This window comes from Amphiprion ocellaris, chromosome 12 (genome assembly GCF_022539595.1).
Source record: "Amphiprion ocellaris isolate individual 3 ecotype Okinawa chromosome 12, ASM2253959v1, whole genome shotgun sequence".
Taxonomy (NCBI): domain Eukaryota; kingdom Metazoa; phylum Chordata; class Actinopteri; family Pomacentridae; genus Amphiprion; species Amphiprion ocellaris.
This window is the reverse complement of record NC_072777.1, coordinates 11,774,865-11,789,840: the sequence shown is the minus strand read 5'-3', so window position 1 is coordinate 11,789,840 and position 14,976 is coordinate 11,774,865. Positions and strand designations below refer to the sequence as shown.

Sequence of the window (14,976 nt, the reverse complement as noted above, 5' to 3'; positions counted from 1 at the left end):
ACTCATTCATTCATTTTTATCAGTCACCACACTGCACTGTTTCTCTCCATGTGGTTTCTGACTTTGTTTGATTTGGAATCAGTTCAGTTTTATTGTTCGCCTCCTACATGTTAGCTATCCTTTGAAACAACTGAACTAATTGCATTTTTGTACGAGTGAGCAGTGTTGCCAGACTGGTGATTTTCTCCTGTGATTCTGAAGAGAAAATTCAGCTGCTTTGAAGTGGGGTTGTTAGAGGTTCTTACCCACAGTAGATGACACACTCCCAGTTTAGAAAAGCATAAAAGAGTACTGGCAGGGAACTTATTTTAGCCAACTAAAAAAGACTCCGATTTTTTTTGAAGCAGTTTAGGTTTACGCTATATTTACATTGTCATTGCCTTACCTTCTATGTTTTGTTCAAAGCCACCAGAATCGGTTGACTAAAACAGTAATCTTGCAGAACATGAGAGTGGCTGGTCTACCGCTACCTCAATTTGGTTGTTTGCTTGTATTATTGCTTGAGTTTTAAGTTTTACCATGTTAGTTTGAATTCTAATTAACGTGAAAAACCAATGTCATACAGCGGTAAACCAACAACTCCTGGTTTGGCATGGTAAAATCACCACTTTTGTCAATGGAAGATAGTGGGAAAAAAAACTACTGTAGTTCAAGGCTGCCTGACAGCAAGATAAAGCAGTGAGATTATCATGAATGTGTCTTATGCTTTAACTGATATTATTTTTATTTTGCTGGACTTTTGTCTTATTGGACCAAAATACATTTTGCTACTGACCTCATCCACAGCAGTTCATCCATTAGCTTCCATGCTAGTTGTCCTGTCTGCTTCCTAAACTGGCTGTATGCCCACTATCATCTACTGTATACACTGACTATAGATAAGTACCTCATACAACCCCGTAAAAAAAAAAAAGGAAACAACCATTTAATCAATGTGAACCTCCCCACGTATTGATTTGTTTGATGTACACAAGACCGTGTTTGTACTTTATGTTCAAACTGAACCCGTCCAGAGCTGGTGTGTACACTGGTTACACATCCTGTTTCTGCCACTTTGAGAAGTTGATGTTATAGTTTAATTAAATTAAAGCTTGCAGCTTAATGCAACTGAAAGTGGGCTGTCATGTGAAGGTCTGCTGTGCTCAGTTGAGGTTAGTTTTGATGCACTTTCTGCACTTGTATTTACAACTGAGAAAGCACAGATTAGCTCCTCACCAGAACATGTCAAGTCTTGTCAGTCAAAGACAGTAACCATAACTGTAACGTAGAGACGCATTTGGTTGTAACAAGCTATATTGTTCATTGTTTATGCTCTAGTCCACTCGATTCCTGTACCTACACTACCGTTCAAAAGTTTGGGGTCACTTAGACATGTCCTTTTTTTTGAAAGAAAATCATTTTTTTTTCAATGAAGATAATATTAAATTAATCAGAAATACAGTCTAGATATTGTTATTGTGGTAAATGACTATTCTAGCTGGAAACAACTGATTTTTAATGGAATATCTACATAGGGGTACAGAGGAACATTTCCAGCAACCATCACTCCTGTGTTCTAATGCTACATTGTGTTAGCTAATGGCGTTGAAAGACTAATTGATGATTAGAAAACCCTTGTGTAATTATGCTAGCACATGAATAAAAGTGTCATGGAAAACATGAAATTGTCTGGGTGACCCCAAACTTTTGAATGGTAGTGTACATGTACGTCTACTGTAACTCAGAGCACCAGACTCAGCAGCATCCTTTCTGACCATCGGATAATCATCTAGGGATAATCAGTTTCTGTAGTTTTCGCTGTAACATAACGAGGCTGACAAACACGACTGCAGGGGTCTAAGGAGCTCAGCAGTGTGACTTTGCTCAGGTTTGAGACACACACACATCTACAGCTGTGCTCCTGAGAGTGCAAATGAGGTAAGAGGTTGAACTCTGCTGAGACAGTTACACCTGTGGTGTGCGTTTGTATGTTAGTGCCCCCTAGTGCACACAGAGAGTAGTGCATGTATCAGCTGGTAGACTTGGATGGTTTGATGAAATGATTGAATCGCTGTTGTTGGGTCAATTTAAAAAAAAAACAAAAAACATGGCAGATGTTGAAAGCATGCAGGGAACAGGGAGACGGTGTTTGCACTCGTGAGATTTCATAAGTGTGTGTAAACAGCTGTTAGGTGGTGAGTCACAGCAGCACCATTACAGACTATTCTCCTGTGTATGTTCGTAAGAAATAGCTTCACAGAAAATAGCAGCTTATGCCGTGACCTCCATTAAACGAGCCTGTGTGTTTAGATGGATTACACAGGTGTCTCTACGCACTCGCACACACACTTTATATTAATCTAGATGAATGAATTCCTGAGAAGAGGACAAACCAGTACCAGTTGGAGTTAAAAGTGAGAAGTGTACAGGGATCTTTTTATTCCCAGTTATTCATTTGCCCGTCATAAGAATTACACCAACCCTGGCAGTATTTTGTACAGCTGCAACACTATGTTGATTGAAAGAAAAAAAATCAGATGAATTGTCATTTTTCAACCAGAAATATTCAAAATGTAATACATGATTGGCTAGAATGCACATCTTCAGGTTTTGGATTATTAATTGGACAACAGCCCACTACAAGATAATGCAAGTTGTGTTTTACTTTGGTTTTGATGTTTTTCAAGCATGAGAATAATTGATTAATCATGAAAATAAACGAGAGGGAAGGTGCAGGACTATCACTGTGGATGAAAGCCGGTCAGTACTGAGGTGCTGTTCCACAAATGTCCACTAGATGGTGTTTTCAAAAGTCAGAGGCTCTAACTTCTCTCTTTAAAAGATTTTTTACTCCAAGTTAGTATAGTCTTAGCAGTTGGTGTCATTTCTTGTGAAGTGTATAAAGAGATACTAAGACTTTAAGAAGAGCTCTGTCATGTGAGCTGCACTCTTCTGGGCCCATTTTAACTGTGGAGGTGGAAGCTAATCCTCATTTCAAAGCGTTCCACAGAAACCTATGAATGATTGGGATGGGGATGTTGTCAGTTTTTAAGCTGTTTATTCACGTTGTTTTTATCTGTACTTCCCTCTCTTTTCTCTGTCTTCCTTGCTCTGTCAGCACACCACTGTTCTTCCCTTCATCATCATTGAGATGCGGACAACCCACCATCGGTATCCCCGCAGGTCGTTGGGTCTGGCAGCGGTGTGTCTCTTCGGCATTGGATATATCCTCTGGTAACAAATATTTTCTCCTTGCGACATACAGTAACACACGGCACATACACTACACATATTAGAGTAGTCCTAGTAGTTATCTATCCTATGTTAGACTGAGCATTATGGGATGTAGTTTTCATTTTAAATGAATCTAGTTAGACCTAGTTTGTGTTCAGGGAAACTTATTTGTGTTCAGTTTTGAAACCTTTACGAGGCTAATTGAATTCAGTTACATGAATCATTTTTGATGTAATCTCTTAGTTAATTTCAGCCTTCCATAATAGGGGCGATAATTTATTGATCTGAATTATCTCAGGAGCTAATAATTGATCTATATTTTATTATTTATAAGTGAGAGGCGTGCCACTTAAAGAATCCTTGGTAGAAATCTATAGGAGAATTCCATAATGCCAAAGATGGCAGTTGTACAGTCTGACACATGTCCTGCCTCTACGTCCCAAAAGAAACAATCATCTGTTTTACAGCAGCCGAACAGCCAAAAAAATCCAGCTGAGTAACACGCCTTGATTATAAGGACTTTGTTTCAGTTTTGTGTTTAGGTCAGGAGTAGCTGAGTAGAGCTGCCTAAATGAATTTTAGTTCAGTGTGGTTTGAATCTGCAGCTTTTGATAGCTGATTATTCCTCTAAGAAAGGGAAACTAGCAAAAATATTAAGGATTTCTTTCCTGTTTTGTGGTTTTCTTGGTGTTTTATGCTATTAAACTGAATATCTCTGGGATTTGGACTGTTAGTCGAACACAACAAGACACTTAAATGTGTGATCAATAGTGGTGCCCTTGATAGCTCAGCTGGCTGAGTGGGTGACCCATAAACAGAAGCTGTAGACCCTGACGCAACGGTCACGGGTTGCACGCCTGTTAAGTTTATTTGTGTCTGCTTTAGTTTAGGCTTATCTCTGAAGGCCAGTTCATCTTTAGGCATGTCTTTCTGGTTTATTACAGTTGAAATCTAGTCTAAATTACACACGGTGACACAAAATTGGTCATTTATAGTTAGGTTGACCAGATTAATTTATTATTTTATCTATAATAAAGGCTTTTTGGAGTTGTTCTATCTGAAGTACTAGTTGATGTCTATAATGAAACATGCCCAAAATGTACTCTGAACACAGATTAACTGTAGCTCTCTGTGCCTGTCCAGGACGTGTTGGGTGCACCAGGTGACAGGTGTGTGGGTTTACCCGGTGCTGGAGCGCATCGCACCGCTAGCTCGAGTCATCTTCTTCAGCGTGATGACGCTGGTTATTTGCATCTTCTACGTCCTCGGGGAAATCCTCAACAGCTACATCTGGGACCAGCCACACACAGGTACACAACACACACGCCACAAAACACTCAGAGACAACACGGTTCTAACACTGTATACCCTGCTGTCTTTCCAGAAACATTACACAACATCCATCTTTCCTCAAAGTTAAAGTGTTGAAGTTGTATCGTTTTTTGAAACAACTGTAGAATAAAACTTACCAAAACCTTTTAACCAGACCATTATTATCCACTTTATAACACACACTCATACATTTTAAGAGGATACTTTAAAAAGCAATCAGAACATCTACAGATGTCCATCAATGACAGAATTTGCAGAGCATGCAGGATACATTAAGAGTGGAAATGAGTGGAAAGATCTGAAAGCACACAGGGAATGTTTTTTATTATTGCCATAGACTGAGTGAGAAACTTGAACGCCATAATTGAGATCATAAAGTCATTAGAAAAAGAAATACTAAATCAATACATCAAATAAAAAGAGACGTCATTTTCTCACAGACCCCTGTACAGTGTCACTTATTTTTGCCAGCACGAGAGTCGCCCCCTGCTGGTTATGAGGAAGAATGCAGGTTTAAGGCGCTTCCATATTGACTTCACTAAAACCGAGAGGCTACATCCGTCTTCTGTATATAGTCTATGATGCAATTTAGATGAACTTTATAATGATCATGCAGCTTTGTGTGGCTCTACACAATGTATAACCACAGCAAAATGTTTTCATCCCTCTGGTGTCATCATATTAATAAAATTCAACCCTGATTGGAATATAAATATATCCTAATAAAGCATGTCTGTTCTCATTCTCAAGCATTCAGCTGATTTAAAACTGATTGTGCACAAAGTCAGAATTATGTGCACAAAAGTTGTGCTGACAAATGTGCTGTTTTCAGACTGAAAATAGTCTCTTTTAAGTTTTTTTTTCCCAGAAGTTCTACCGTTAGAACACTTTTCTTAGATTTGTTGGTCAGTCTGGAAAGTGATAAAACGCAGACGGAGATAGAAGCAGATGTAGCATCTGCCGAGCAGCCGCCTCCCTCTTTCCCACTCCCACATTCACACAGACGCTCGCTCTCCCCCATCCATCTGCTCAACAGGTCAGCAGGTAGCACTCCACCCACACCACAGGGAGACCGGCTGCGTCTGTTTGACTTTTCTGACGAGAAGTCTGTAGCCCAGCTCTCTAGCCAACCCCCCACAGGACACAGTTCACTCGCCATCCTCTGTTTTTTCTCTGAATCTTGCTTTCTCTGTCTTTTCGTCTCTTTTTCTCAGAAAAGGTCAAAGGTGAGTGATCTTCTCTCAACTGTGTGGGCATCGGAGGACCAATTGTGCCCCGCCCACCCAGGACAGCACAAGATCGAAAACAAGCGACCTCTGCTAAAGTGGAACAGACCAGTATCTTCTGAACTGTATCCATACCTATAGGAAAAAGAGAAAGACATCATCAGTTAAATGTAAATACAGGCAAAGTCGATGAATGAACTCATCTCTTTTGTTTTTTTTTGTTTGTGTTCTTTTTTTGTTTTCAGTGGCAAGAACTAAGCAATTCTGTTGCATCTGGCAGCAGATGGAGCACAGTGGACAAAATTCGCTCATACATGAATCTACACAAAACATAGGACGTAAACACCGACATGTTGTACACGTATGAACACATAATGACTGGGAGAGAAACACACATAAACAGTAACATTTGCCTTTCTGGTATAAACTACTGATCAAAGTGAATGAATTCCTTCAGAAGCTTCTGTAGAACAAGTAAACATTGTTATTATTCATCTCATGACATGTATGGAAGAAACAAAGACTGTGAAAAAATCAATAAAGTTCAAGTAGAAAATATTTCCACTCAGGTGGTCTGATGTGGATTTTGAATGGCTCTACAAAAACCAAAGGATCGTACCTGAAGCACGTCCACCTTGACTCTAAGTCAAGAACCTGACAAAGAGTCTGGTGAGATGAGCAGCTGCTTTTGCTCCAATTACACTGAAGGCCTGTATTTGGGGTTAGTGAGGTAACTTCAAGTTTAATCTTGACTTTTCAGGATAGTGATTGTGGTTCACACAGTCAGTTCTCCAGGGTGGACCATAAGTTTCCATACATAAGAAAAATAAACATTTTGTGTTGGACAACCATTTTTATTTGTATAATGCGCTCTATATGATTACTATTATTTCGAAAACACATATTAATACGTGTTTTCCACTGTTGATGAACTTGCATTAGCACAGTTGAAGTTATGCTTGTAATGGCGTTGGTGATACGTTCATTGAGATGATTTATGTCTCGTATCTTCACCTGATGCACCATGGCCTTCAAGTGCCCCCAAAGATCAAACGCATCTTCTAGGGTATCTGAAACATTAAAAAAATATACATTATACACACGTGGACAAAACTGTTGGTACCCCTCAGTTAATGAAAGAAAAACCCACAATGGTCACAGAAATAATTAGAATCTGACAAAAGTAATAATGAATAAAAATTCTATGAAAATCAACCAGTGAAAATCAGACATTGCTCTTGAACTGTGGTTTAACAGAATTATTTTAAAAAATTTTATTAATCCGGAGGGAAATTCAAGTATTCAGCAGCTTACATACAGCAAAAAAGGTAGGTTACTAACGAGATTAACATTAACATTAAAGGTTAGTGTATACTCTAAAAGGCTCTACAGTACTGTAAACTTTGAAACAGTGCTCTAAATTTAAACTTTAGTGGACAACCTGCTCTACAAACCTGAGCTGCTTCTGTCAGAATTACTTCAGTTAATACAAGGAGGTGGTTAGTAACCCCTCACCTTGTAGAAATGATGTTTGTTCCTCCTAATGTGCTCACATTGTACACATTATATTTTCACCTGGATGAGGCTCGATCTCAATGCAAGTTTGATCAAATGTGACCTGCTGATCAGTTCAGATTGCATTCTGGTCCAAATGCAATTTGTGTATATTTGCAGCTGCCTACAGGCACTCTGCACATCCATCCATTATCTATGCACCGTTTAATCCTTGTTAGGGTCATGGGGGGCTGGAGTCTATCCCAGCTGACTTGAGCTGAAGGCAGGGGACACCCTGAACAGGTCGCCAGTCTGTCACAGGACTACATATAGAGACAAACAATCACACTCACATTCACACCTGTGGACAATTTAGAATCACCAATTAACCTCAGCATGTTTTGGGCCTGTGGGAGGAAGCCGGAGAACCTGAAGAAAACTCATGCATGCACAGGGAGAACATGCAAACTCCATGCAGAAAGATCCTGGGCCCAGTCCAGAACGTTCCAGTTCTGGACTGGGCAGGGGGATCTTCTAGCTGTGAAACAACAGTGCTAGCCTCCGATCCACTGCACGTCATTTATCATGTGTAATAGTTAACAGATTAAAAACTACTGCAGACAGTGAGGCTGTTCCCATTGGAAGCATGTAACACAAAACGTGATCTAGGATTTGTCTTATTTCTTCTAGTAAAATTTGAACTGCCTTGAAGGATAATAAAACAATGACTAGCCGGTCACCGACTTTGCATTGAATCTAAATGTTTATGTTCTGACCAGCAACGTCTTGCAGGTATGACATTTAGAAGCATAAAATGTTGGAGGTTAATACTCAGTTGGTTGCAGTTGGTCTCTGACTGAGAAGGGCAGTTCCCCAAACATTAACCTTGTCGTCTAGCCTCAGGCAGACATTAAACACAGCCAGACAGGCAGGCGGACACGTGGGCAATAAACATATTTTGTGTCACTGACTAAACTTAATGCTTTCCACAGTTAGTGGTGACTCAGGCTCCTCTCAGAGTGTCTGTACGTCTGTTCCAGCGACATGTTGGAAAGACCTCGGTTCAAAGTCACAGTGTGACCGCTGAGAACATCACTTAGTCCGTTTTATTACAGACTTACTTCACACAGTGGCCGGGTCAGACTGCTGAACTGGGAGAGAAGCTCTTTCGCCAACCTACCCGACTGAATTTCCAGCTCTTTGTCACCATGGAAACCCAAAATTCAAACAATTAGAACATGATATGAATAGCACTCCACATTTACCACCTTCTCTAATGACACCCTATTAGCTGGAAAAGGCAGAGGCAGACAGAATAGAATATATAGAGATCTGCTGTCCAGATGTGCAGACTTAGAGGTAATATATCAAGAGAGAAAGAAGGAACTGATGCAGTCGATCTCATAGTGAAAGAGGAACTGATTGAAGAAAAAATAAAACACACTGGGATATTAAGAAATGAATGAGAGAGAAACAGATAACAGGAAGCAAAAGAAAATAACTAAGCAGTGGGTTTCTCAAGGTAGGAAGGGCGTGACAAAGAAAAGAGACATCTGAGAAGACTGAGAGAAAAGCGGACGAGCATAAAATAAAGATATGTGGACTGATTAATACATAATTAACTTTAGAGGATGTCAGAAGCCAAACTTGTAGAACAAAGAAAGAAGCTGCAGCACCGCTGAGCAGAGAGGTGGAGCGAGACCATTTCACTTAGTTTCTTTTTCTCTCGACTGTAAAGGTTAAAAGAGCGAAACCACAAAACACATCAAGGCAACTGGTTCCTGTCAACACAAACCAAGCGCCCTCCGTCTGCCTCCCCCTCCATCAGAAACAAACGCACCTCTCCCCCTCCTGTGGGTCATCTGGCAGCGAAATAATAAAACATCATCTTTGTTTTCTGCAGCAGTGTTGCTCCCTCACCTTTACACAATGTGCCATCTCACATTACAGCTTTGTGGTGCTGTTCGACTGTGTGTGTGTGTGTGTGTGTGTGTGTGTGTGTGTGTGTGTGTGTGTGTGTGTGTGTGTGTGTGTGTGTGTGTGGTGTGTGTGTGTGTGACTCCACTCCTCTCGCTGTCGTTTTGGAAAGGAGAGTTTGACACGACACACACTGTTCATTAACAGCTAACTCTGCACCGCTGTGTGTGCATGTGTGTGTGTGTGTGTGTGTGTGTGTGTGTGTGTGCATGTGTGTGTGTGCATGTGTGTGTGTGTGTGTGTGTCTTCATTAACACGTCAACTCCTCCACTCTGAGGTGACACATTAAAACATTCTGGAATATTCTGCTCTGCATTAATTAGCATAGATTTACATGTTAACGAGCAGAGAGGAGTTGAACTGAGGCAGACATAAAACAAAAAAAAGCCCCACTGATATATCTGTGATTAACTGGTGTTAGAAAAAAAAATGTTTGTATGAGAGTATAAACTGAAAACACACATGACATTATGGTAAACTGTCTGTTTCTGGCAATGAATTTGTTTTTTTTTTGTTTGTTTGTTTTTTTAAATCGCAGAAAGTGTGGGTGTATTTTCTACAAGTCTATCAAGAGAGAAAAGGAAAAATAGATTCAGAGAAATGGTTAAAGAAAGCATGACAGGCCGTTAGAGAAACAAGAGGCAAGAGGAAAAATATATATGATGAAAATGAAAAGAAGACACGTTGAAATGCTAAAGAAAGGAAAAGATGGAAGGAAATAGGGAGTGAAGAGGGGTGTAAAAGAAGTCGAATATGAGGGAGGAGAAAAATATCAAACAAAGTTAACAAGAAAATAAGGTTAGAAATCAAGAACAACCAGAGTGAAGGACAGAAATGAGCAGGAATTTATTGATTGAATAAGACAGCATGGGTGTACGTTAGGAAAAAAAGGATGGATGAAAGGAAAGAAGAGAACAAAGGAAGGTAGGCAATAAACAGAAAAAGGAAGGAAAATGAGGGGAGATATAGGAGAATAATTCACATGAGATGAACAACTGACAGAACATAAAGAAGGATGAAAAGAGGAGGAAAATGTGTGAAAGAAAGTGAATAATAGGAAGGATGGAAAGTAAAAAATGTTAAAAGCAAATAAAATCAAAAGACAAATAAAAGGAATTAAAGAAGAATGTGGAAAGAAGGAAGCAGGGAGGGAGGCTGTAAAAGAAAATCAACCCGTAAGTAAATATAAAGAAAAGGAAAGAAGGACAGAAACGGAGAAAGACAGGAGGGACAGAAAACAAGCTGCAAGGAAGTAGAAAATAAAAAAGATCATGTAGAAGATCTTCATCACTAACAGATAAAGTTGTAACACTCAAAAATGCTGTAAAAAAGCGACATTTCAACCCACGTTTTCTTTAATTTAGAAAATACGTTCGTTATTAAATACACTGAAGTTATTGTATTTTTTTAAAAAATCAGGTAATTCTGAGGAGGTCAGGGAGCAACTTTTTTAGATTTAGTTGATTTTTATTGTTTTATTTTTGACACAGTTAAAACGACATATTCAGGTAAAAATGAGACCTTGTTCTGACCGACCACCTTTAACACATGCTGATGTTAGTTTGCCCAAAATGCACTTTTAAAGGTTTTCTCCAATAAAAACAGACAACACATCCAGCTTATTTTTCTGTATCTATAATATGCAGTTTTGCTATTGAAAATATCCCATGATATTGATGCTCAAAGCTGGTTTTAGAAAAAATAATGCTGAACAAAAAATGATTCTGCCTTCAGATTGGGACACCTGCAGTGGACTTAATATTGATTTGGTTGCAGAGTTCAAGTGTGTTATTCAGCCCTAAAACCTTATGAGGCTATCTTCTGAACTTATGAAGTTATAAGGGCTTAGAAATACTGGAGAAAGTAGCGAGAATTAAAAAGCACAGCCCTGTGCACTTCAAAGACCTGTAGCTCAGAAAACACTCAGTCTGAAGGTAAACTATTGTAGCTCAAAAAAATCTGCTGATTCTAGGCGGTCAGATGGAATATTCTGTTAGATTTTGGTTCATTTTATATGAAATAACCTCAAAACAAATGATGAATAAATTGAAAAAAGGAAGTATGGGTGAAAAAGAAAGCAGGGAGGGATGCTGTAAAAGAAGAGTGACTTGTAAAAACGAGGAAGGAAAGAAAAGAAGGTGAGAAATGAACAAAGATGGACAGGAAGGAAGGAAGGAAGGAAGGAAGGAAGGAAGGAAGGAAGGAAGGAAGGAAGGAAGGAAGGTATCAGCCATTAAAAAAAGGAAGGAAGTGGTGACACACACAGAAGAGAGACAGTGAATGAAATGAAAATGTCTCCATTGCGTTGTTGGAGTCAGTGGAAAGAAAAAAACAGCAGGACACCTGAAACACACAATGTACTGACCTACACACACACACACACACACACACTTCTTTCAACTTCTCCCAGCTGCAAAAGCTGCAAACACACACACACACATACCACAATGTGTGTGTGTGTGTGTGTCAAAGAGGAAGTAAGAGTCTGAAATGTGTCACCGTGTGTGTGTGTGTGTGTGTGTGTGTGTGTGTTCCTGTGTGTGTGTGTGTGTGTGTGTGTTACATAAGCAGTTGAGAAGCTGTGTCTCTCACACACACACCCTCCTCTCCATTTCTCATACTGTCTATGAGGTTCATAGAAAAATGAGGACTTCTATATTTACAGAACATCTGTCTGGTTCTGAATCCTATAAATCAATATTATGATCGACAAAGAAATTATGCGTTTAAAATTCACCAACAGCATACCTTGAAATCTGCCTTTTCTAAATATTTGCACTTTCACATGCTCATAACTGTCTTGTTTCTGTTTCAGTTGCAGCGTCACACACTCATCTAAGAGCTGCGGCTCATCGGAAAGATGAAATACAAACTCAAGTTTCATTTCTTCCTGTTGGGGTTCAGTGTGATGGGGAGTTAGCTGGTGTGCTGCTCCTCCTGCTGGTGGACTGAGAGGAAAATAAGACTGAAGGAACCTTACTATGTATTCATTTTTCCATTGCTTATACACTGTTTAATCCTCCTTAGGGTCATGGGGGGGCTGGAGTCTATCCCAGGTGACTTAGGGGACTTTGGCAGGGCCAGTCTATCAGGGCTACACATAGAGACAAACAATCACACTCACATTCACACTTACAGACAATTTAGAATAATCAATGAACCTCAGTATGTTTTTGGACTGTGGAGGAAGCCAGAGAACCTGGAGAAAATCCACACATGCACAGGGAGAACATGCAAACTCCACACAGAAAGATCCCACACCACCTTACTATGTACGTAACACATACATACAAATACAAAGGTAAAAAAAACACCCAAACATTTATTGCTTTTTTTTTTTTAAAGGTAAATACAAACAATTTCTTGAAAGAAGCATACAACAGCACATTTCTTCGGAGGTCAGTCCTTCCTTGTCTTTGGTTTTGGGGCTGAAAAAGATGGAAGCAAAACTGTTAGTAGGTAAATCAGACAAGCTGAATCAGTAAAAAGTCAAGAAAAATACATTTTAAATAGGAAAGAAAATGGAAAGAATGGTTAAAAAAGAGAGAATGGTAAAGAAATAAAAATATTAATTTTGTGCTCTTTGAAAAACTGAAAAACTAAAGTGAAGAGAAAAGAGGAGACAAGATGATGCCAACGAATGAGAAGAAATGGAATTCAAAGGGGAAAATGGAGACAAGATGGCAGATAATATTACCCGAAAAAATTTCAAGTAAAAAATAGAAAAAGACAAAAAGCAACAGATGGAAAGGGAAGAAGGGAAAAAAGACAAGAAGAAGAAGAGATGACTGTTCAAATGACCATTAGGATTCTCCTGTTTGTAGAAAGTCTTCAGCATTTCCACAGCTTCTTCTGCTCGGTGACCTGAAACACACTGAACACATATGACACACTCGGTCAGGTCATTTAAACGGCAGGGACTTGCAGATCGTTTAAAAGCAACCTGAGTCCTTGCTATGGAAACAGCACAACCACAGCTAGGAGGAGCTACATCTAAAAAATGTCATCTATGCACAGTTGCGACAAGATGACAGAGTTATGGTGTCAAAAATCATAAATAAGAAAAGGGAAAGTTGAATTTATTTGATTATTCAGGTGTTACCAATACCGGAGAAAACGTGAGTCGACATATTATGGACATTTTACTACTTATATTCTTAATTTGTTTCCATACTTGTCTCCTCCCTGCTTTGTATAAACACAGCCTGCAGTTCAGCCGAAAACTCCCTGATTTTTTGTCACAAGACTATTGCTCAGAGCTGAGTCTGAGTGAATTGGTGGCTTGGATGGTTTAAAGTTAACGTGTCTTTTATACCCACTGGTGATTTTTCTGTGTTCAGGGAGTTAATTTGCTGCTATAGCTGCCAGAAGTCCTTGAAACTCTCCTGCAGTGACCAAAAAAAAGGATTCAAGCAGGCATAAACAGCCAAATATACAAACACAGACCTTGAATGTGGTCCCAGTCTGAGGTAAGTTTGCAGACGAGACGTCCAGAACTGAACCGCAGCCTCCGAAGCGCTCGTTCCTGCAGCCATACACGACCACCGGGAGATCTGACAGCTGGTGAAGGAACGACAGCTCGGCCAAAACAAACACAAACACACACACACACACACACACACACACACAGAGGTAAGAGGAGGATACTGATCAGCCGCAGAGCTGCAGCACACATGATGCACGGCTCCACGGTGACGTACAGGACCGTCCGTTCAAACACACTCCTCACATCCAGACCGCTGCAGCGACACCAGTCCAGGACCTGGTCCACAGCAACCATCTCAGCGTGCCGAGTCGCCTGCAAAACATCTCACACACACACACACACACACACACACACACACACACACACACACACACACACACACACACACACACACACGCACACACGCACACACACACACACACACACACACAAATACACAGAGGACACACAGAGAAGCATGCTATGATGAGCTGCTGCTTTTAGTCTATACTGATCTGCCTGTTTTGCTAAAAGACAGATTTCTGTGTGAGGCTCAACCTTGAGTTTTTAAGCCATAAAAATCAGAAAAACAACTGGAAGTTTTCAGAATGTCAGAAATCTTTTAAAATCATTTTTTCGTACATTTTTCGTCTCGTTGACTTCATTCCTTCCCTTCCCCACGACTTCATCTTTGTAGACCATCAGACATCCGACAGGCACCTCTCCATTCTCCAGAGCTTCTCTGGCCTGAACCAACACATTTACAGCAGGTCAGCAAGCAGCAACGAAGCACAGACATTCAGGGAGAGTTAAGCAGAAGCTCAATATCATGACAAAATCATGATACAAATTAGCTCAAAATTATACTGTACATCAGTTGTATACTACTTTAAAAGAATATTTGAAACCTGGGAACCTTAAGAACACGACAAAAACAACTTAGCCACCGTTATTTGGCTGAAATGTTAACTAATAATTTACTCACCATGTCGAAAGCGCTGGACATCCATTTATCAATATCCTCGTCACTCGGAAAGAAACTCTGCAAAGACTCAGCTTCACAGTCCTCTGGTCCCATTGCTACTGCCGCTACTGCCGCTCAATTTAACGATTCATACTGTTAGAACAAAATGATGGCTTGAGGCATATTGCTACACTTTTTACTTCGTTCGTACCGGTGTGGCTACCATGCAGCGACGCTGGTGGAGGAAGACAATATTGGACGGACCACTTCCAGACGTGACCAATCGATCTCCGGTGCGCCGCGCA

At 40.0% G+C, this 14,976-nt stretch overlaps 2 protein-coding genes across 2 annotated transcripts in view; one reads left to right on the top strand and one right to left on the bottom strand.

The window, feature by feature from the left end:
* aig1 (androgen-induced 1 (H. sapiens)) overlaps positions 1 to 6,329 on the top strand; it is a 28,857-nt gene extending 22,528 nt beyond the window's left edge. Inside the window, exons 4-6 of the mRNA XM_023267763.3 lie at positions 3,098 to 3,213; positions 4,357 to 4,523; positions 5,760 to 6,329. Coding sequence (XP_023123531.2) covers positions 3,098 to 3,213; positions 4,357 to 4,523; positions 5,760 to 5,779 — 303 coding nt within the window. The 3' untranslated portion in view covers positions 5,780 to 6,329. The remainder of the gene's footprint in view (positions 1 to 3,097; positions 3,214 to 4,356; positions 4,524 to 5,759) is intronic.
* A 6,215-nt stretch (positions 6,330 to 12,544) lies between these two features.
* On the bottom strand, positions 12,545 to 14,948 carry adat2 (adenosine deaminase tRNA specific 2). The gene is made up of 6 exons (XM_035947035.2): positions 14,693 to 14,948; positions 14,350 to 14,454; positions 13,890 to 14,040; positions 13,689 to 13,795; positions 13,044 to 13,116; positions 12,545 to 12,670 (listed from the first exon to the last, which is right to left on the bottom strand). The coding sequence occupies exons 1-6, from the start codon at positions 14,783 to 14,785 to the stop codon at positions 12,642 to 12,644; spliced, it is 558 nt and encodes a 185-aa protein (XP_035802928.1). The 5' UTR covers positions 14,786 to 14,948; the 3' UTR covers positions 12,545 to 12,641.
* Positions 14,949 to 14,976: the final 28 nt, after the last annotated feature.

Bases quoted from the DNA above. Each gene is read 5' to 3' on its own strand.
- adat2 (XM_035947035.2), bottom strand. From the start codon at position 14,785: ATGGGACCAGAGGACTGTGAAGCTGAGTCTTTGCAGAGTTTCTTTCCG. The intron at 13,796-13,889 runs GTATCCTCCTCT...ACCAGCTGTCAG, and splicing joins TGCAGCTCTGCGGCTGATCA to ATCTCCCGGTGGTCGTGTAT. The intron at 12,671-13,043 runs GTCATTTGAACA...CATCTTTTTCAG, and splicing joins CAAACAGGAGAATCCTAATG to CCCCAAAACCAAAGACAAGG.